This window comes from Phycodurus eques, chromosome 8 (genome assembly GCF_024500275.1).
Source record: "Phycodurus eques isolate BA_2022a chromosome 8, UOR_Pequ_1.1, whole genome shotgun sequence".
NCBI classification, from domain to species: Eukaryota; Metazoa; Chordata; class Actinopteri; order Syngnathiformes; family Syngnathidae; genus Phycodurus; species Phycodurus eques.
Genome location: NC_084532.1, coordinates 13,952,479 through 13,973,092, shown reverse-complemented (window position 1 = coordinate 13,973,092; position 20,614 = coordinate 13,952,479). Strand labels below are relative to the sequence as shown.

At 40.4% G+C, this 20,614-nt stretch overlaps 1 protein-coding gene across 5 annotated transcripts; it reads right to left on the bottom strand.

Annotated features, from left to right (window-relative positions):
• Positions 1 to 2,025: 2,025 nt before the first annotated feature.
• Positions 2,026 to 19,504, bottom strand: LOC133406699 (ankyrin repeat and LEM domain-containing protein 1-like). Of its 5 annotated transcripts, none has more exons than XM_061684511.1 (10): positions 19,199 to 19,504; positions 16,823 to 16,975; positions 16,430 to 16,535; positions 16,236 to 16,359; positions 10,964 to 13,312; positions 10,701 to 10,872; positions 9,771 to 9,933; positions 6,927 to 7,059; positions 6,539 to 6,667; positions 2,026 to 5,013 (listed from the first exon to the last, which is right to left on the bottom strand). In XM_061684511.1, exons 1-10 carry the CDS (start codon positions 19,261 to 19,263, stop codon positions 4,967 to 4,969), a joined length of 3,441 nt encoding a protein of 1,146 aa, XP_061540495.1. In that variant the 5' UTR covers positions 19,264 to 19,504; the 3' UTR covers positions 2,026 to 4,966. The 5 variants fall into 5 exon arrangements, with proteins under 5 accessions (XP_061540495.1, XP_061540496.1, XP_061540500.1 ...); XM_061684512.1 differs by having other exon boundaries at positions 10,964 to 13,309; XM_061684516.1 differs by lacking the exon at positions 10,964 to 13,312.
• Between the last annotated feature and the right edge of the window lie 1,110 nt (positions 19,505 to 20,614).

Genomic DNA, 20,614 nt, shown 5'->3' with positions numbered 1-20,614 from the left:
CACAACAAAAGCAGAACAGGAAGGGGGGGGGGGGGGGGGGGGGGGGGGTGCAGAGATAGTTGGGGAAAGAAATGACCTTTAAAAGAAAATTGCATTTACTTTTGATATGAGGTAGCTGTAAATATTAACTGAAGCAAATATATATATCCTAGATGATCCTATGTACCCAACAAGTTTCTTTGAGTGTTTTTTCCATTGATATAATTTTTAACAAATACTTTTTTAATAAAGGTGGACATGAACAGAATGATTTTTTTCCCTTTTGTATTCATTATTAAAACGTCATTGTTTGTTACAATACTTGCTGCTCGTATTATATCAAACAACATCCACTACAATGGTTCAGATTATTTTTTTTGTAAAGTTTTCCATCCATCCATCCATTTTCTCAACTGCTTGCCCTCATTAAAGTAAGGTGAGTTGGAGCATCCCAGCTGACTTTGGATGAAAGGCGGTGTACACCCTGGACTGGTCGCCAGTCAATTGCAGGACACACACACAACGGCACACATTCACATTTTCACCTATGAACAACCGCCTCCATCTAGATTCAAACACGGAGCCTCTGGACTGTGGGACAGATGTGCCAACCACTACCCACTGTTGCTGCACCACCTAATCAGTTGTCTTTTTAAATAATTAAATATTGAGCTGAACCTTAAATTACCAGCTCAGACTCATCACATTTTATCTTTAGTCGTCTTGCAATCAAATCTAACTTTACAATTCCATTTAATAACTACATCATTGGATATTCATTCTTTAGTGTCATCGTATCTTCTGTATGTCTCCATTGAAGTCATTTGTCCAACGAAAAGAGAAAATCGAATATAAATACAAATAGATTTTTTTGTTTTTTTTACCAGATATTTTAAAATATCTGCATTACAGCAATACCTTAACTTAATGTTAAAATATCTTTATGTGCAATAGGGGTTGCAAGACCAGATTTTTAAAAGTTGAAACTAATGTGATGAAAGTCATCGACAAGTTACTGATAGCATCATACATAGGCCTACATTTATTTAAAAAAAAATAAAAATAAGGGAATGAGGGAATGCTTACAATAATCTATATTCACCCACAATTGGAACACGAGTATTGACATGGCTCACTCGCTGTTGTGTGATGGTATTTCCAGCCAGAGATAAATATCCTCTCCTTCTGCGGGCTTACCACTGGGACAGCCAGGTAAAGTTTGCACAACTTGGCCAAATGAGGAAACTTGTCTTTGTTCTGGGACCACCACAGCTGTGGGTTCTGCATGGCGGGAATTTGCAAATAATCAAGACTCTTAACAGTGTTGGCGTCAAAAAGTTGTTCAAACTCCCGCTCAAGCCTGGCCCCCCCTTACAGGTTCTCCCTCACATACCAAAGTTGCACATTCAGAAATGGAAGATAATTTAAATCAATTAATATGTAATAATTTCATTCAGCGCACTATGCACTCATTTGATGCTGCAAGAGGTTCTGCCTTCTCCTGAAGCCAAAAACATGATTTGCGACGAGTCGACGTCACACTCCAAACGTCAACGTGGAGTAGTAAGTTGACAAACCAACTAGTCTGTACAACCCTTAATGTACAATATATTTATCTTTGGGTTTCAACATGGAAAACTATTCAGACCAATATGCATCTCTGCTTGGATTTATCCCTGCATTAGGTCAAGGGAAAACAATCCAGATGAAAGGCGAGCACACTCGGTCAGTTATATTAGAAAACATTTAAAATGAGTTGACAATGTATGACCATTGTGATTAAAAACAGCTTAGTATTATTATGAATACCAAAATGAAGGCTTGTTTATAATATCATTAACACTGTTTGTTTGCTATGTTAACAGTACACCTGCTTGTAACACGATAACAGCTATGGTTCTAGGTACAAATGTGTGACATCTGTTGGCCACTAGTGGAACTACATAAATTACGGCACAACAAAAGCACACCATCTAGTTCAAGTCTTGTTTTTTGTTCTCCTTTATACAAATTAAAAGATTGAAAGTTGAACAAGAACATGGTAGAAAGAGTACAATCGGTAATCACGATGAAAAGAAATCTGTTTTACAATCAAAGTCATGACAAAAAAACAAAGAATTCGGGGAATTGATTATGCTTGACATCACACATGACATCAGATTATTAAACAATATTGTCAGTATGGTCTAAGACCAACTCCCCTTCATGATCACATGCTTTGATGTACATAAACATTCATGTTGTCATCAGTGACAATTTGTATTACAGTAGAAGAAGAGTCACCTTTATTGTCATGAACATGCATGCATTCACATGAAATTTGTCCTCTGCATTTTACCCATCACAGTGAACACACACACTGGAGCAGGGGGTAGCTGAAGCGCCCGGGGGTTATCAAGTCCTCTAACGTAGTGTATAGTGGGATCTTACTAAAAAAATAGCGATACAACATACAACTCAAAAAATGTAAACAAATCATTTCACATTTCAGCCAATACTGGTACAACAATCCCCAGCCCCCAAAAAAACACTGTTGCTAGTACCAGCTAGCTTTATACACATCTCAATATTCCAACATTCCAACAAATTGAAATGGTTTCTCTTCTAGGAACTAGCAGGTTAAATTAGGAAACATGAAGAAATATACTGTAAACCAAAACAAAGCATTTCATATGATGGTTGAGATGATTACACTGCCCCATAATGGTATTGCTGTCATTGAATAAACAATTGAATTTTTTTTTTTTTTTCTACAACCGATGCTGCCGATGTTAGTGATTCAAGCGAATGACAATGTTTTGTAATAAATGTGATGCAATTTGTGATCTACAGAATGAATTCATGTTGCGCGAATAATCTGATGACATCTGCTCGGCTATCGGAAGAAAACCTTGCCCATGGAACATAATTAGTGACATGGTTGGCAGACCAGGCAGCATTCAAACCAGCGAACCACTAATTGAGTATGTGTGTACATCCATGAATGGTTAATTCTGGCAATGGAACCAAGACTCTGTCCTAGTGCCTATATTTTATGAATGAGATTCATAAAAGCAGAACCATGCACAATGTATGTTTTTATAAATATGATAAAAAGAAAGTCTGCGTGCTTCATAATCTAAAGTTAGAAATCTATGCAATCAATGTTTCACTTTGGTTGGTTGGTACACTCCAGACTACTACTTAGGGGTGGGAATTGTGCAGTAACGATATAAAATTGCAATATTTTGCCAATCATCTTTAATATCAGAATACAATTATGCAATAATCCATACATAGTGGTGCCTTGTGATGTGAGTTTAATTCATTCCTTGACCCAACTCAAAGCACCCAAAAGACGCCATGAACCAGTCACCCAAATAAAACAACAACACAAAATGTTTGTAATGTCATCTCATCTTCCATTCCGCTTATCCTTACCAGGGTAGCGGGCCTGCCCGATGGTACCTATCCCAGGTACCATCGGGCAGGAGGCAGGGTACATTGCCAGCTAATCGCAGGGCACATACAAACAAACAAACAAACCATTCCCACTCACATTCACACCAAAGGGCAATTTAGAGTCTTCAATTACCCTACCCGGCATGTTTTGGGGATGTGGGAGGAAACGGGAGTACCCGGAGAAAACCCACGCAGGCATGGGGAGAACATGCAAACTCCACACAGGCGGGGCCGGGATTTGAACCCCAGCCATCAGAACTGTGAGGCAGATGTGCTAACCAGTCGTCCACCGTGCCACGTTTGTATTGTTTCTGAGAAAAATAGCCATCGATAATATTAAACATACAGTAATGTAATTAAATGGAATGAAAAATATTTTTTTGTCACTTTCTCCTTTAATGCATATTGTGCTACGGACTGTTGTGCGCAGGTTGACCACGTGGGGGCAGTATGAGTTAGACACATAGATAAAAATATATACATACAGTGGGTACGGAAAGTATTCAGAACCCCTTAAAATGTTCACTGTTATATTGCAGCCATTTGCTAAAATCATTTAAGTTCATTTTTTTCTCAATGTACACACAGCACCCCATATTGACAGAAAAAAAAATGAATTGTTGAGATTTTTGCAGATTTATTCAAAAAGAAAAACTGAAATATCAAACAGCCATAAGTATTCAGACCCTTTGCTCAGTGTTTAGTATAAGCACCCTTTTGAGCTAATACAGCCATGAGTCTTTCTGGGAATGATGCATCAAGTTTTTCACACCTGGATTTGGGGATGTGGGAGGAAATCCCAAAAACAAGCGTGGTAGGTTGATTGAAGACTCTAATTTGCCCGTAGGTGTGAATGTGAGTGCGAATGGTTGTTTATGTGTGCCCTGCGATTGGTTGGCAAACACTACATGGTGTACCCCGCCTCCTGCCCGAAGTTAGCTGGGATAGGCTCCAGCACTCCCGTGACCCTAGTGAGGATAAGCGGCTCAGAAAATGGATGGATGGATTTGGGGATCATCAGCCATTCCTCCTTGCAGATCTTCTCCAGTTCTGTCAGGTTGGATGTGAACGTTGGAGGACAGCCATTTTCAGGTCTCTCCAGAGATGCTCAATTGGGTTTAAGTCAGGGCTCTGGCTGGGCCATTCAGGAACAGCTGTTTTAGCTGTGTGCTAAGTGTTATTGTCTTGTTGGAAGGTGAACTTTCGGCCGAGTCTGAGGTCCTGAGCACTATGGAGATGGTTTTCGTCCAGGATATCCCTGTACTTGGCCGCATTCTTCTTTCCTTTGATTGCAACCAGTCGTCCTGTCCCTGCAGCTGAAAAACAGCATGATGCTGCCACCACCATGCTTCACTGGTGGGACTGTATTGGACAGGTGATGAGCAGTACCTGGATTTGTCCACACATACCGCTTACAATTGTATTTTTTTGGTCCCGTTCGGCTGTTAGGTCAATCAGAATGGAGGATCTGTATCCCTTTTATGCCGGAACAGTTTTTTACTGTGTCACAGTGGAGTTTTTAAGCTTCCGCTGTGGTTTCTTAGTATTATAATTGAAGTTTATTGAGAATCAGAGTCGAATAGAACAAAGTTTCTAGAGGGGAGAGAGACAAACGAAGACAAAAGACAAAGCACTAATTGTAAACAAGATGAGAAAAGTTTATCTACAACAATGAAAGATTAAATATGAATGTTGCATGTGCCTGGAGTGCTACACAATGTGAGGGAAGGACAGGACAAGCTAGAACAGGACAAGGACAGGAGAAGAAGCATGCAGGACAAGGGTCATGAACCCGGCTGTACAACTGAAGTGCGGTGGGATTGACTATGTAAATTATAAAAGTCTATAGAAAGAGAGTATAAGTGAGGGGATACACAAGCGATTTGCATATTCATGAGTTATTTGTCACAGTAAGTGCGTTACCCCACACCCAGTGAAAGAGTCCCAGGGGTGTGTGCCTTCGGACACATGCAAGTGAATTGATACCGTTTTACATGCACAAAGACTGACAGAAGTGTCCTGTAATTGCTGTGCCCGTACCGCGGAGGCTGAGGACCCCACCCAATCAATCGAGGGGCGGGATCAGGCCCAGGGGTCCACCTGAGAGCAGCCCGGTGGACGGGACACGTCCCACACCAAGGGACCCAGGGCGCTCCGCCGGCCCCACCGAGACGCCGACAAATGGCCACCCGTTGGGGGCCGTAGGGACCAATGCACCCCCCCCCCCCCCCCCCCCCCCGAGTTAAATATGAGTGTCACGGCAAAGGGTCTGAATACTTTTTTAATAAATCAGCAAAAATTTCAACAATTAAATTTTTTTTCTGTCAATATGGGGTCTGTGTGTACATTAATGAGGAAAATGAACTTAAATGATTTTAACAAATGGCGAAAAATTTAAGGTGTTGTGGAAACTTTCCGTACCCACTGTGTGTGTGTGTGTGTATATATATATATATATATATATATATATATATGAGAGAGAGAGAGAGAGAGAGAGAGAGAGAGAGAGAGAGAGAGAGAGAGATACACACACACACACACAACCCCAATTCCAATGAAGTTGGGACGTTGTGTTTAACAAATAAAAACAGAATACTGTTTTGCGTGCGTGCGTCCGTGCGTGCGTGTGAGAGAGTGTAGATCAGTGATTCTCAACCAGTGTGCTGGGGCACATTAGTGTGCCGTGGGAAATCATAAAATTTTACATAATTGCTCAAAAAATTACTTATTTACAAGAAATGATGTATCTTTGTTCATCTATTTATGCCAGTGAGGCATAGTGACAGACAGAACAAATGAATGCTCTTCTATGAGATGGCAGAAAGTACATACAGTAATTCATTAATCCACTTTTTGTGACATTTTTGTTTCTTGGTGTGCTGTGAGATTTTTCAATTGTAAAATATGTGCCTTGGCTCCATAAAGGTTGGAAATCACTGGAGTAGATGTCTGTCCTCATATGTTCCCAACAATAAAGTAATTCCAGGTTTTGTTCAAGGATCATCGGGATCAAAGGCCATCACAAATAGTTTAAGTTTGAATTTGAGTTTGTGTCAAGAAGTCTATTTTCTGTTTGCTTATTACTGTCTGATGTCTGCTGGCCGGAGCTGTCGCTCACCTTCAGCCAAAAATATCTGCATGGCCCGATAAAGCAGATGGACACCCAGCTCACGCTTTTTCTTCAGCTGCCAATTTGACACCACACCATAGAAATCCCCACGCTTCAGGTTCGTGAGCATCTTCAACCCTGGGACATGAATAGAAGGAGGGAGTAAGGTTGACAAACTGGATTTCATAACAAACTGCTTGATGGGTTATGATTTGCATGTAACATGACAGTAACCTTGACTTTCCTCCACCAAAATTAGTTACATTCTAAGAACTTTTTTTCCCACAATCACACACCAACAGTATGAAAACTACCTGAAACTAAACACCTCATAGTAGACATCAGCAAGGGCATTTTGCAAGCATAATACAAAGAGCGGGTTCCTTCTTCCACTTACCGATTGCCTCCACCATGCAGGCCTCTCTTGTGTAAGCCTCCACTGGAATGACGTTCTGGAAGCAATGCAGTGAGATGACGCCCTGCTCAGCATTCCATACCTGAAGTATTTGCTGCACTTTGGGGCACAGTTTCTGTCACAAAGTTGAAAGTAATTGTTACATCAATACAGTATTTCATTTAGATTTATTCGGACACTAAAAACAAACCTATAAGATCAATAACAATTGATCATTAAAAGTGTTGGCAATGAATTTCATCATTGATTTGTTGTGTCATGCAATTAATACTCTATGTCAGTCTCACACTATGTTACGGGGCTCACATGAGTTTAGCAGGTGATGTATTCATCCATAAACCACAGATACTGTAGCGCATAGTTCAACAACAGGGTAAGTCACCACGGAATCCTCCTTTATTCTGTTTTGAAGTGAGGAAATTTAGCGTTAGCCTCTGCTCGTGCTTGGTGTATAATCACCTTGTATTGTCCATCTTGACGAGCATGAAGAGTTCATTAAACTTACATTAGCGCTATCTCGTTAATAATGGAAGAGCAGGTATAGTGTAGTTTGCCTGCATTATTAGGAATCCCACGCGAGTTCCTGGAAAAACATGACCCGCTGCAACATGATTGGCTCCTGCATCGTGGGACGGGCCGGCTACACATACATAACGAGATGACCATGCCAAATGTGTACTGTATCACAGTTGTACAAAATAAAAACAAAGAAGTTTGTTATAGTTAGGTTTAGGGTTAGGGCTAAAGCGGATTAGGATGGGTTAAGGCTGGGATTAAGGTGGGTTAGGGTTAGTGTATATTAATGCCGCCACACTTAAATCACATACTTCTTTTCCCCTCTGGAAGCAGGCTCTACCGGGATACAGCACCCAATCATAGTGCAGCGGCGTGTGTCCTGGAGTAAGACATGTCCTGCCAGGATCGCATGTGGGATTCCTAATAACCTTATGTCTAGCAAGACTAAAGAATAAGTTTTTGTATTTACATCTTTTTTTGCCCATTAACTGTTCAAGCGGTTGTCGTGTAAATATTCTGTGCTTTGTCCGACATCACTTATTGTTGATGTCGGAATATATGTGTTGTAGAGCTGTGCAATATATCGTTTGAGATCATCATCTCTACGTACGTGTGCACAATAGCCATATTGCAGGTCCTGCGATGCAGGAGGCAAATAAACAAGTGTTCCCATCTACCTGTACATTCAAGGGGAAGTGAGTGATAGGATTGCACAGTACCTCGCCTTCAAAGAAGATATGTCTTTTTAGTGATTTTTTTTCAGAGTGGGTATGTGCATTTTGACAGATAGCAGTCAATTCCAAATAAGAGGTAAAACATTATTGCTTCAAGATGTTTATTGTCACTCCCGGCTGTAGTTTACAGTAAAACTGACACGTAAAACAAAGAATTAAACGATTAACTTGTACGATAACCATCTATGGGGACACGGGAAAACTGCATGCCAGCATTTAATGAATCGTTCTTCAAATTCCAACAGATGGTTGGAGAACAAAGGCATTTTTGAAGAGACAAAGTTAAAGTGTCCATAACGTGTGTTGCTTGAACTAATAAACCCAAAAATAGAAATACTAATCCATAGCAAACAAATGAAGAGTGCTAGGAATGTACTAATGGTATACATACTCACTACGGTATAACTGGGCATGAAAATAAATAATTTTAACTTGAAGTCTATTCCCTGCTCTAAAGTACAAACCCCCCCCTCACAAATCCATATTTCTCATTGTTTTGGGAAATCATGGATGTCGTGTCCTCTGGGCCAAAGAGGAAAAGGACCATCTGACTTGTTAACAGCGCAAAGTTCAAAAGCCAACATCTGTGATGGTATGGGGGTGTGTTAGTGCCCATGCCATGGGTAACTTGCACATCTGTGAAGGCACCATTAATGCTGAAAAGTACATAAACAAACATATGCTGCCATCCAAGCAACGTCTTCTTCAGGGACATCCCTGCTTACTTCAGCAAGAAAATGCCAAGCCATATTCTGCACGTGTTACAACAGCGTGGCTTTGTAGTAAAAGAGTGTGAGCACAAGACTGGCCTGTAAGCAGTCCAGACCTGTCTCCCACTGAAAATATGTAGCACATTATGAAACACAAATTATGACAATGGAGACTTCGGACTTCTGAGCAACTGAAATTGTACATCAAGCAAAAATGGGAACGAATTCCACCTACAAAGCTTCAACAACTAGTATCCTCACTTCCCAAACGCTTATTGAGTGTTGTTAAAGGGAAAGGCGATGTAACAGAGTGATAAACATGCTCTTGTCCCAGCTTTTTGGTACGTGCTAGAGGCATCAAATTCAAAATGAGGAATGTTTTTTTTTTTTTTTTTTTTTAAACTAACGTTCATCAGCTTGAACATTAAATATCTTGTTTTTGTAGTCTATTCAATTGAATATAGGTTGAAAGGGATTTGAAAATCATTGTATTCTGTTTTTATTCGTTTTACACAGCGTCCCAGCTTAAATGGAAATAGAGTTTTTAGTTTTTTTTAATTATTCATGTTTTTTGTTACTTGCAGCAACCTGTTTGTGCACTTTTCTGCACTGTCAATTAGAAATGATGACTGTTCTTGAATAAACGGATGGAAATTTAAAAATGTTTTTTGTCCGATTCATTAATTAATCAAAAAATAATCAACGGATTACTCGATTATGAAAATAATCGTTGAAGCCCTAATATTTATAATAGATGTGAGTGTTGGCGACTTTTCAACTTCTGAATACAATGTACTCTACATTTCAGATGAGTGAAATTATTTAAAATATAATTATTCACATTAAATTTATTGTTAGGACTTTACCTTAGAGGTTTTATCCCCTTTGTAGAACTCCAACGCCTCATAAAGATGACTGTAGGGGCGTGAGCGTTTTCCTTTTCCCACATAAAAGATGGCATTGACAAATGTCTGGAAACACTCCTGTGGAGTCATGCTATGACTCCGGAATGGAAGATTGTTTGTCACTCTGACAGAAAAAAAGCACAGGAAAATAAATTAAATTTTATCTCATTAAAATCCATCAGTAAAATAAACCTCAAAAGTGATTGTACAGGACAAATGTCTAGGTCTAAAATACTGTAATATAATTCTCTACTGATTTGTCTTAATTAATTTGTCTCTGACATCCAGATGGCCTACAGTTCCATGAAAAAGTATTGCCCCACCTTCTTAAATTCTAATATTTTTTGATAGTTTCCCCACTTTAATGTTTAAGATCATCAAACAAATGTAAATATCTTCAAACATAACCCAAGTTAACTTAAAATTCTGTTTTTAAATGGTGATTTTATTTATTAAGGAAAAAGAATATTCAGTTACCTGGCCCTGTGTGAAAAATTACCCCACTTGTTAAATCATGAATTAATTGTGGCTAATCACAATTTTTTGTTAATTTACACTGATCATACCCCAGGCTGATTTCCTCGAGACCTGTTTAATAAGAAATCACTTAAACAGAATATGTCCCGACAAAATCAAGTCAGACAAAAGATCTAAAAAAAGCTGCAACAAATTGACACGATCCAAAGAAATTCCTGAACAGTTGAGAAATGAAGAAATTGACATCTATCAGTCTGAAAAGGGGTTACAAAAGCAATTTCTAAAGCTTTAGGAATCCAGCGAACCATAGGGAGAGCCATTATCCGCACATGGAGAAAACATTGAACAGTGGTGAATTTCAGGGGGTATTTTGTTCTAGAGATATCGTTTTTAAGAGTGAATCCTGAATATCACCTTGGGTCGAGCAGCAGGTAGTTAAAGCTGGACTTGATAATGCCCTCTCTCCACTTTCTGTTCTGATCCGGTTGGTCAAATTGTTGGCACAAGGCCTGCTCGTCATCCTGACAGTTAGGCAGCTTAAACGTTTTCAGGGCCAGATTTAGTTCTGCGGTATAACCTGAAGGTGCTACACACAGAAAAAGGGAAACCAAAACAAGATTGTTAAGATACAGCAACTAAATCAAAATGACAATTTTACAGTATGACAATACTGATACCAGTTTGTGGCTGTTCCACTTGATCTTCATGCTGTGATGGTTTAGAGTTTGACCCCTGCAACAGGCGGCACAGCCTTCGTATGTAGACTGGCCTGCTTCGACGGCTAATAGGGCCAGGACTCTCCCCCAGCTCTATTAACCTCCGTCTGAGCTCCTTATCCGTTATCCCATCAGTCTCTAGCAACAATCTGCACTTAACCTCATTGACCTTCTTGTTATTGGGGATCTCCGATGGCTTCCGGTTTTCCTTGCAGTCTCGTATATCGGCATGCATGGAGCGCCAGTCATAGATGATGGTGTCTTCACTGCTAGTGGTACTCATGCTGGAGTTGCATGAGGTATTAGCCGTAGGTGGAATGTGGGCCTCAATAAGTTTGTGACCCTGCTCCGTATCAGTGTAAAGGTACTCCACGGGTTCATCTGCATCCTCAATGTGCGGACGCCCTCCAGGGGTGTAAGACAGGTTGGCCAGGTGCTGTGACCTGCAGTGAGTTGACAGCCGACTCATGCTGTATCTGGGAGTGCATCCGGTCCCTGGAGTGCACGGAAGGTCTGAGTCTTCCCTTGACCTCCTTGGGGAAAAATAGCTGGAGCTGGATGAAGACGAAACAGATGCCCTCTGAGAGCTAGCGTCCCCCGTAATCCTGACGTCTTCCTGTTGCTGGTAACGTACTTCAGGTGGATCATTTGCCTTCTTTGTTGCCTCATCCGTACTTGTCACATCATCTGTCAAAAAATCCCTACCTTCAGAAAGTCCAAACTCTTGTCCTTGGAGGGCTTGGATAACCTCCGCAAGATTTATTTCATAGAAATCCATTGAGGAATCGTGATTTTCCTCTAGAATAACTGTGTCACAAAGACTCTGTGACTCAACAAATGTGTCACTGATGCTTTTGGGGAGGATAAGTGTATCAGGCTGGCTCAAGATCACACATGAACCTGTTCTCAGGGTGCTGGACTGAGTATCTGGGTAGTCTCTGGGAAAGGAGTCTGGTCCTGTGCTACTCTTTGAATTTGACGATGTGTAGCATTGAGCACGTGGTGAACTATAGGAGATGTTTTTCTGAAACCTGGGAGTTGCTTGCCGAGTTCGTATTGGTTCCCATAAAGTCTCCTCAAATAGACAAGAGGTGCTTAAGAGGCTCTCGGGGGTTCTGCTAGTGTTAAGTGAGCAGCGACTCTGCCTCGATTTTGTCCGGCCTGTTACAAATGGACTTGGTGTAAATTGTTCTTGGCCTTCAGCTGGATTCCCTAACTGAATGTCTTCCAATGGGTGGTCTGCTTCACTTAAAGCAATTACAGCAGAATCAATGAAAACCTTAGCCACATTATTGCTTAGATAATTATCCTCAGTCAAGCTCTGTTTATCAAGTTTAAACACATCAAGTGGAGGTTCATCTTGAGCGACATCTCTATCAGCATATTTGGTAGTTTCTTCCGATAGAGATGGCTGTTTAGGATGCATGAAAATATCCAGTGCACTGCTGAAATGGTCACTTTCACAACTACTATAACTACTGCTGCCTCCACTGCTAATGCTGGCTCCACTACAATGTGCAGGCTGTTCTATATTCTCTTGAGCTTCTTTGACACCCGCATCCCCCTTACAATCACTATGTTGCAAAGTACAGTGATTAATGACTGTTTTCTCCAGGTCTTCGTCTGTGCTTTCACTAATCTCCCGGCAGAAAACAAAGACATGGTCTGGTGAGGTGACATCTATGCCCTGCTGTGGTAGAACAGTTGCCAATCGTTCTGAATCCAGGAAGCTAGAGTACTCAGAAAGGTTGAAAGACATGCTTCCATTACACTGTGTACCATCAACGGCCGGCATCTTTGTGGGAGATTCTGGGCTGAAAACAGGAAAATATTCATCGACATTACAGAAACTGACACTTTTACGGTTCGGTCGTCTGGACAGATATGTGGTAAGCATGTCTAGTTTGGTGGGAGTGATTCGTCCATTTGTTGTGGGTAGATTAAGTACACCCCCCTTTGACAAAAGCACATCATCCTCAGCGAACAAATCATTCCCCTTTGGAAATGGTATTGTGGGTCCCGCTGTAGACATGCGAGTACTTGATAAAAGTGAGGCATCTTCAGATGTCCAGTGTAAGAAAGTGGTACAGTTCGGATTATGTTGTGGTTCACTGTCCCCATCAAAGAGTTTGTTATACATTATTTCTTTGCAAAGTGTCCTTCCATTTATGTTCGAGTTGATAAAAAATGATGACCGCCTTGTGCTGCTTAAAGGGGCTTCACCAAGGTCACTGATCATAGACGACTGGGAAGTGAAGCTGTCGCCAGATTCAGGATAGCCAGATGTGTCTGTGTGGTCGGAATATACTGCTATGGAGAGATAAAAGATAAAGAGGAAACTGATGACTGTCACAGTAGAGTGCTGAGGAAGTTTAGCTATAAATTTCCTGATCACATTTTCATCAGCGCCACTAGTTATACAACCCCCCGCAAAAATTATGGAATCACCGCTCCTGGAGGATGATAATTTGAAAATCATTGATGCTTCGTTCCACAAAACAATTTTCATTCAAAATAACAACCTTCTGGCTTTAAGAAACACAAAACAAAGCAAGAAAGAATATTGTTGTAATCAGCCAATTTCCTTTTTGGAGCTAGTCGAGGAAAGAAAATATATATATAGAATCGCTCAATACTGAGGAAAAAAATATTGAATCATGAAAAACACTACAACAACACTACACCACTAGTACTTTGGTTCACCACCTCTGGATTTTATAACAGCTTAGAGGCTCTGAGGCATGGATTTATCCAGTGACAGACAGCATTGTTCATCAATCTTGCTCCAACGTCCTCTGATTGCTGTTACCACCTCAGCTTTGCAGGTTGGAGCCTTATCATATACCATTTTAATTTTCACCACAGATTTTTGACTGGATAGAGATCCAGACTATTTGTAGGCCATGACATTGTAATTGTCTTTCTTGAAGGAAGGTTTTTATGGTTTTTGCTCAATGGCAAGAAACATCTTGGCGATTACATCTTGAAAAATGTAATCGCCAAATATCTTTTCAATTGATGGAATCATAAGTGTTCAAAATATCTATGTAAACGTGTGCATTTATTGAAGAAGTAATGACTTCCATCTTCCCTGTGCCTTTATCTCACATGCAACCCCATATGATCAATGACTGGAAATGTGCATGTTTTCTTCAGGCAGTCATCTTCATATATCTCATTGGAATGGCAGCCAACAAAAGTTCCAGCATCATCACCTTGCCCAATGCAGATTTGCGATTCATCACTGAATATCACTTTCCTCCAATCACCCACAATTGCTTTTCTTCAGCCCACTCTGGCCTTGTTTTTTTGGTTTTGGTGTTAAGGATGGCTTTCGTTTGGCTTTTCTGAATGTAAATGCAATTTCCTTTAGGTGGTTGCTTACAGTTCGAACACTGTTGACTCCAGTTTCCGCCCATTTGTACCTCATTTGTTTTGTTGTGCATTTTCTGTTTTCAAGACATATTGCTTTAAGTTTTCTATCTTGATGCTTGGAGGTCTTCCTTGGTCTACAGGATGCTTCCCTTTTACAACCCTCCCATTGTGTCTGTACTTCGTCCAGATTTTAGACACTGCTGAGTGGCAACAACCAACATCTTCTGCAACATTCTGTGATGTTTTACCTTCTTGAAGAACTTTCAAAATTCTCTCCTTTGTTTCAACTGACATCTCTCATGTTCGAGTCACTATTCATGTCAATCAACTTGGTGCAACAGCTCTCCAAGGTGCAAACACTCTTATTTAATTGCTGACTAATGAGCTCATTCAATCTGATCTAGGTGTTTGTTTTAGAACTGAAAATTACATGCTGATTCCATACTTGTTTCCTCGGAATTGAGCAATTCCATATTTTTTTCTTCTGCTTTTTTTCTTCTAGTAAATTTGTGACTGACTATCCATCCATCCATTTTCTCTACCACTTATCCTCACAAGGGTCGCTGGAGCCTATCCCAGCTATCTTCGGGCGGGAGGCGGGGTAGACCCTGAACTGGTCGCCAGCCAACCGCAGGGCACATAATAAACAAACAACCATTCACACTCACATTCACACCTACGGGCAATTTAGTCTTCAATTAACCTACCACACATGTTTTTGGGATGGATGGAAGATACAATTACCTTTATTAGTCCCACAATGGGGAAATTTCCATCAGTGTTCTGTAAATTGACTGTCTGTTGTACTAGAGCGGCTCCAACTACCGGAGGCAAATTCCTTGTGTGTTTTGGACATACTTGGCAAATAAAGATGATTCTGATTCTGATTTCAGTAGCAATAGTGGATATAGGAAATATAAATATGTAAGTAGCATCCAAGAAAAAACATCTATACAAGTACATTCACAAAATAGAAATCTAAACTATTGTCCATGCATAAACTATCAAATTCAATCAACCAGCAATGTTATGTTTGTTTGCAAAATAGCGTGCCGAGTTTTAAACCACAGTGACACGGCGGCAGCGGTGATGCGTTCAAACACACATTGGAAAATCCACGCTCAACAAAACAGACCAAGACATGGCTCGCTAAAACCCCTCCTACAGTAACAAATAAGAATAGCACACAACCTAACCCAGTTCGATACAATACGTTTATTAATCTCTATGCGGTGGTTCGCATGTAGCCCAGTCCGCCTCTCTCCCTGTTTTGTTTATACGTAGACTGGTGGCGTGGTGAATACTGAGGCTGAGGAGGAAGTTTGTTTTTGGATACTCTTATTTTTGTAACATGCTACCGGAAGTACGGAAGTCAAATGGAGAGTAGGAAACGCCTTGACTACACAGAGCAAGCAAAGCAGACACTGATGATTTGCCATAAGCTGTTTTGTGTATTGTACAGTACTGCATTTTTAAGAGTACAGCAATGTTTAAAGATGTTTCCATTCATCCATTCTATTAGTCTTTAAGGATCACAGATTGTGGTATTGTTGTTGTTTAAACTATTAATATAAGCAGTTATGACTTTATCCTTATCACAAATTCTATCACCTTTAGGGGGGGCGTCAATTATTCACATCTCCCGCCAATAACAGGGGTCCACTGTATATTGTACTGTTTTGTAGTTGAGTGGTGCATAAATGAATTTTTTTTTTCTTTTTTTTTTTTTTTGTCCTGTTCGGCTGTTAGGTCAAGCAGAATGGAAAATCTGTATCCCTTTTATGCCGTAACAGTTTTTTTTTTAACATTTAAACAAAAAATAATTTGTAAGCTTATTTTTTCAAAAACATTTTCTTACAGTATTTGAATTGAGGTAGGTCCTCCTCTTCCGTGCCCACAGAGCTGCACAGATACTCCTGTAAAACCTGAGCACACCTTCTGTTGTCCTCTTGTTCTGCTAGGTGCACTGGTGTATTTCCTTCCTGCATGAATGAAGAAGTGTTTTAAGAGATTGTGTACATTCTGTGGCCAAATATAGGTAGACCTTCTTACCTTATCTTTTATGTTGGGATTCCCACCATTCATCAAAAGCAGCTTCAGATTCTGATAGCATCCCCAAATTGCAGCTACGTGAAGGGGAGTTAGGCCATCTGATGATCTGTGAGGAAAACAGCAAAATTACTTTTCTTTTTTGCTGGTAATATAAAAACTCAAAGGGTTGTAAAATATTGCCATGAAATATAATCAACTAACTAATTAAATAGCATCTTATGACAAATACATACATGTTCAATCAGTTAACCATGTAAAGTGTTTATTGTCATATCCACAGTAAGGGAACATGTTCCCCTATACAATTAAATTAATTCTTTGCTGTCCACAATGTTGATTATGTTGTAAACTCACAAAAGGCTGGTCCAACATAGAGCACTATGTGTCACTCACTTAACATTTGGGTCTGCACCATGTTGCAGTAGCAGTTTCAAGCATCGCATGTTCTTTTCAGTCTCTTTGCCCACAGCCAAATGTATTGCAGCCACCCCCTTACTCCCCACAAGGTCTGGGATTGCACCCTGGGACAGAAGTAGCTTCACAGATCTGAAGATGAAGAGAGACCTATTACAACTAGTCATATTTCATCATTTCTCAAATTCAGAGAGGACACGCTAATCGACACATCATCAGAATTAAGGCGTTGGTTCATGAGACATACAAATGTGCAATAGGTCCTGTAACAAAGATCCAGAAGGTATGATTCTGACATTCTTGTCCTGCTTACATTTTCTAAAACATGAATCTTACTATAGATTTTGTTAATTAAGTGATTTGCTTTTGGCAATGCATCACACTTATGGCACAGGCACAGTGGGGTCGTCAGCACGCCTGCTTCACAGATCTGAGATTCGGGGTTCGAATATCGGTTCCTGCCTTTGTTTGCATGTTCTCCTCGTGCTTGTGTAGGTTTGCTCCGGGTACGGGGTCCTCTTCCCATGTCTAAAACCATGTATGTTAGGTAAATTAAAGAATCCATGTCCTTAGGTGTGAATGTGAGTGTTAATGATCGTTCCTCTATGTGCCCTACGATTGACTGGCAACCAGACCAGGTTGTACCGCCTCTAGCCCAAAGTCAGCTGTGATAGGCTCCAGGTCACTTGTGACCCTAAAGACGATAAGCTTTGTAGAAAATGCACACTTGGATGAATGAATGGAAGAAAAAAAAAAAACTTCGTCTGGGACAACAGCAACATTACACACCAACTTTATCATTCAGGAAATGACAATGCAGCATCAAGGTAGTAAATGCCGTGACATGCGTGAACGAATAAGAAAAATTATGGACCCTGAATGTTGGCCATAGTCGTTTCTAGCCCATATCCTTTATAAACAAGCTAGAAAAGTGCATGAACATACAGTACTTACTTGGTTGAAACATAATATTGGAACACCAAAAATACAGCACCCCCCTTGCCTCCAAAATTATTTGTTCCAATCCCTCCCACCTCTGCCTGACCATGTTCTGAGATCACTTTCTGCACAGAGCAATATGCTGCCTTCCCGCTCCAGTTATATACAGTCTCTTCAGTCGTGGTGTTAAGTACCTGTCTTATACCAGGATATGGGGAACATTTCTTAGCTTCTACCCCACAATACTAACACACTATTATCATTATCATTCTTCACGTCTGCTGCATTTAATCATAGCTCACCGTTTCTTTTGTTGAGTAGAAGTTAGCGGGCGTTTTTGCTTTTGTTTGTTTTTCTTGTTAGGAAATGTTGCAGCTGGTCAGAGACAGCACCGCTGTCCTCTGCTTGAAATGAAATGAGTGAAGCTACCTGTTGTGTCATGGGCACATGTTAATATTAAAGCCAAGGTGCGAGTGACAAGCTTAACTGACTGGAGGCCAATTCAACATTCTAACTCCTATTAGGACAAAGAGAGAGGGAGGAGCAAATAGAGGATTTTAAATACTGTATTAGCATTCAAAGTATTCACAAAAGTCAATTTATGTTCATGTGTTTTCCAACTTGTGCCTTGCATATCATCCATCCATCCATCCATTTTCTGAGCTGCTTCTCCTCACGCGGGTCGCGGGCGTGCTTGGAGCCTATCCCTGCTATCATCGGGCAGGAGGCGGGGTACACCCTGAACTGGTTGCCAGCCAATCGCAGCCTTGCATATCATATAGAAGTAAAAAAAAATCGAGTCCAAGGTCTATTTTGTTTTATTTTTAGTACTCACTTTAAGGGAAATTAGTATAGTAAAAATATGTTGCTTTTATAAATGCAATCCATTCCTCTTTTGCGGTGGTTCAGCATTTAAATAACCTTTGTCAGATTTGATGGATTTGTCACAGACTTTTCCAAAAGGTGCTGTGCTTAAATTTAATAAATGCTGGAATTAAATGACGTTAAAATGTACAAAACAGTTAAATGTATCTTTCCTGGCCGGGAGTTGAGCATCTCTAAAACCTAGAATCGCCCCTGATGACACTTCTGATGACGCTCTTACCGAAAAATACTCCACATCATGTCATGGGCTGGTTTGTTTTTGTTTTTTACCCACACAGAATTATAGAAGTCAAATCATTCAGCATCGCCAACATAATACGTATTTCTCCCCACAAGTATCTATGGGACCAGTAATTTATCCGACCGACCGACCTCCCTCTTACCCTCATTATACGTCACCCAAAGGGCAATTTGACAAAGGCCGGGAAAACGTAAAATCGACGAAATGACGTACAAAATATTTGTCCGAATTGGACTCGAGCCACGAGGCAGGCATCTTTAGGAAAAACAAAAAGAGTACGTGTACATCACCTAGGTTCTCCATTGTTCACTGCTGCACACAGTTGACTCTCCATTCTCCTTTTCTTCCGATCCATGGTCACATTCGTTCAAAACATACATCAATTCTCAGTTATTAGCATCTTCACGGTGGGACTATTTACACCCGTGCAGCAACATGATCGCGATAATACAATTGCAGCTAACAGGCTAACTTAAAAACCAAAAAGTTGGCTTTTCGACATAATCATTCAGAAGTTCAATATAATTGCCATGTGCCTTGATTACACAATTAAATGCAAGGTCGTCTTACACCTCTGTAATTGATATTATGGCAGCTTTTCGATAAAACTTGATTTGAAAAAAAACTAGATTTGAATAAAAGACTAGATCCGCCAGTCAGCGCGGCTACGGAAGTCACCTAAACGACGTGCCAACGTAGCGGCCATGTTGGCAGAGGCGACGTTCCCATACAAGACAATGCATGGACATTGAAACTGAGTCGTAACTTGCTAATTTATTTAGCCGATTCTTAAGTGGTTCACTTGTGTGTCAATAAAAAAACTTTTATATTAATAGAGAGCATTTGAAAACAAAGTCCAAATATAATATTCTTACCGGTGAAAGGTTATTCTCACTTCCTTGTCGTAAGTGTCCGCCGTTGCGCGCAACCGTATGCGGCAGAATGTGTCGGTATCCTTGATGTTAATATTTTCTTGCCGTCCACATATGGAATGCGCCGACGAGTTTGCCCCTACTAGCCCAGCGTACCCAAAGGCACGCAGTTTGGGAGGGGCGTGTCATATCTACCCTATGTTCTTATCTATGACACTTCCCTCCAAAAGAAACTAGCCTTCACTTTTGATGGCGGATACGGATGTCCCGCCTACCAGTGTCCTCATTCGACCATTTTTTTTTAATTTAACGTTTACGTCACACATAAATCAATGAGAACTCATAAACATGATCAGTGCATGTCTTTCCAAAGATGAATACATCAATTCTTAACAATAACTTTTAATTTAATATATTTTGAGCAAGTCTGTTAGAAATGTGTTACTAACAAAATCCCAAGAAGTAGCTTTTCACAAAGTTCGGTGACCCCTTGCTCTGAATTGTTAGGTGTGAATGTGAATGTTTGTTTGTCTGCATATCCTGCGATTGGCCAGTGACCAGTCCAGGGTGTACCCCGTTTCTCGCCTGACGGCAACTGAGATAGGCACCAGCACAGCCGCAACCCTAGTGAAGATAAGCGGTATAGAAGATGAATGGATGGATTTAACATGTACAGGTTATTCAAAATGTGTAGAAAAATAATTACAATTATTTCACATGAAAAATGGTGTATTGAAAGCAATGGCTTTTGGCAACACTGACATCGAATTTGAATGTCATAACACACAGTCATTATAATGTCAATAAATACACATTACTTGAAATGCCATTTGT

Bases quoted from the DNA above. Each gene is read 5' to 3' on its own strand.
- LOC133406699 (XM_061684511.1), bottom strand. From the start codon at position 19,263: ATGGATCGGAAGAAAAGGAGAATGGAGAGTCAACTGTGTGCAGCAGTG. The intron at 16,976-19,198 runs GTGATGTACACG...CTTCATCTTCAG, and splicing joins GTGAACAATGGAGAACCTAG to ATCTGTGAAGCTACTTCTGT. The intron at 16,360-16,429 runs GTAAGAAGGTCT...TCATTCATGCAG, and splicing joins ATCCCAACATAAAAGATAAG to GAAGGAAATACACCAGTGCA.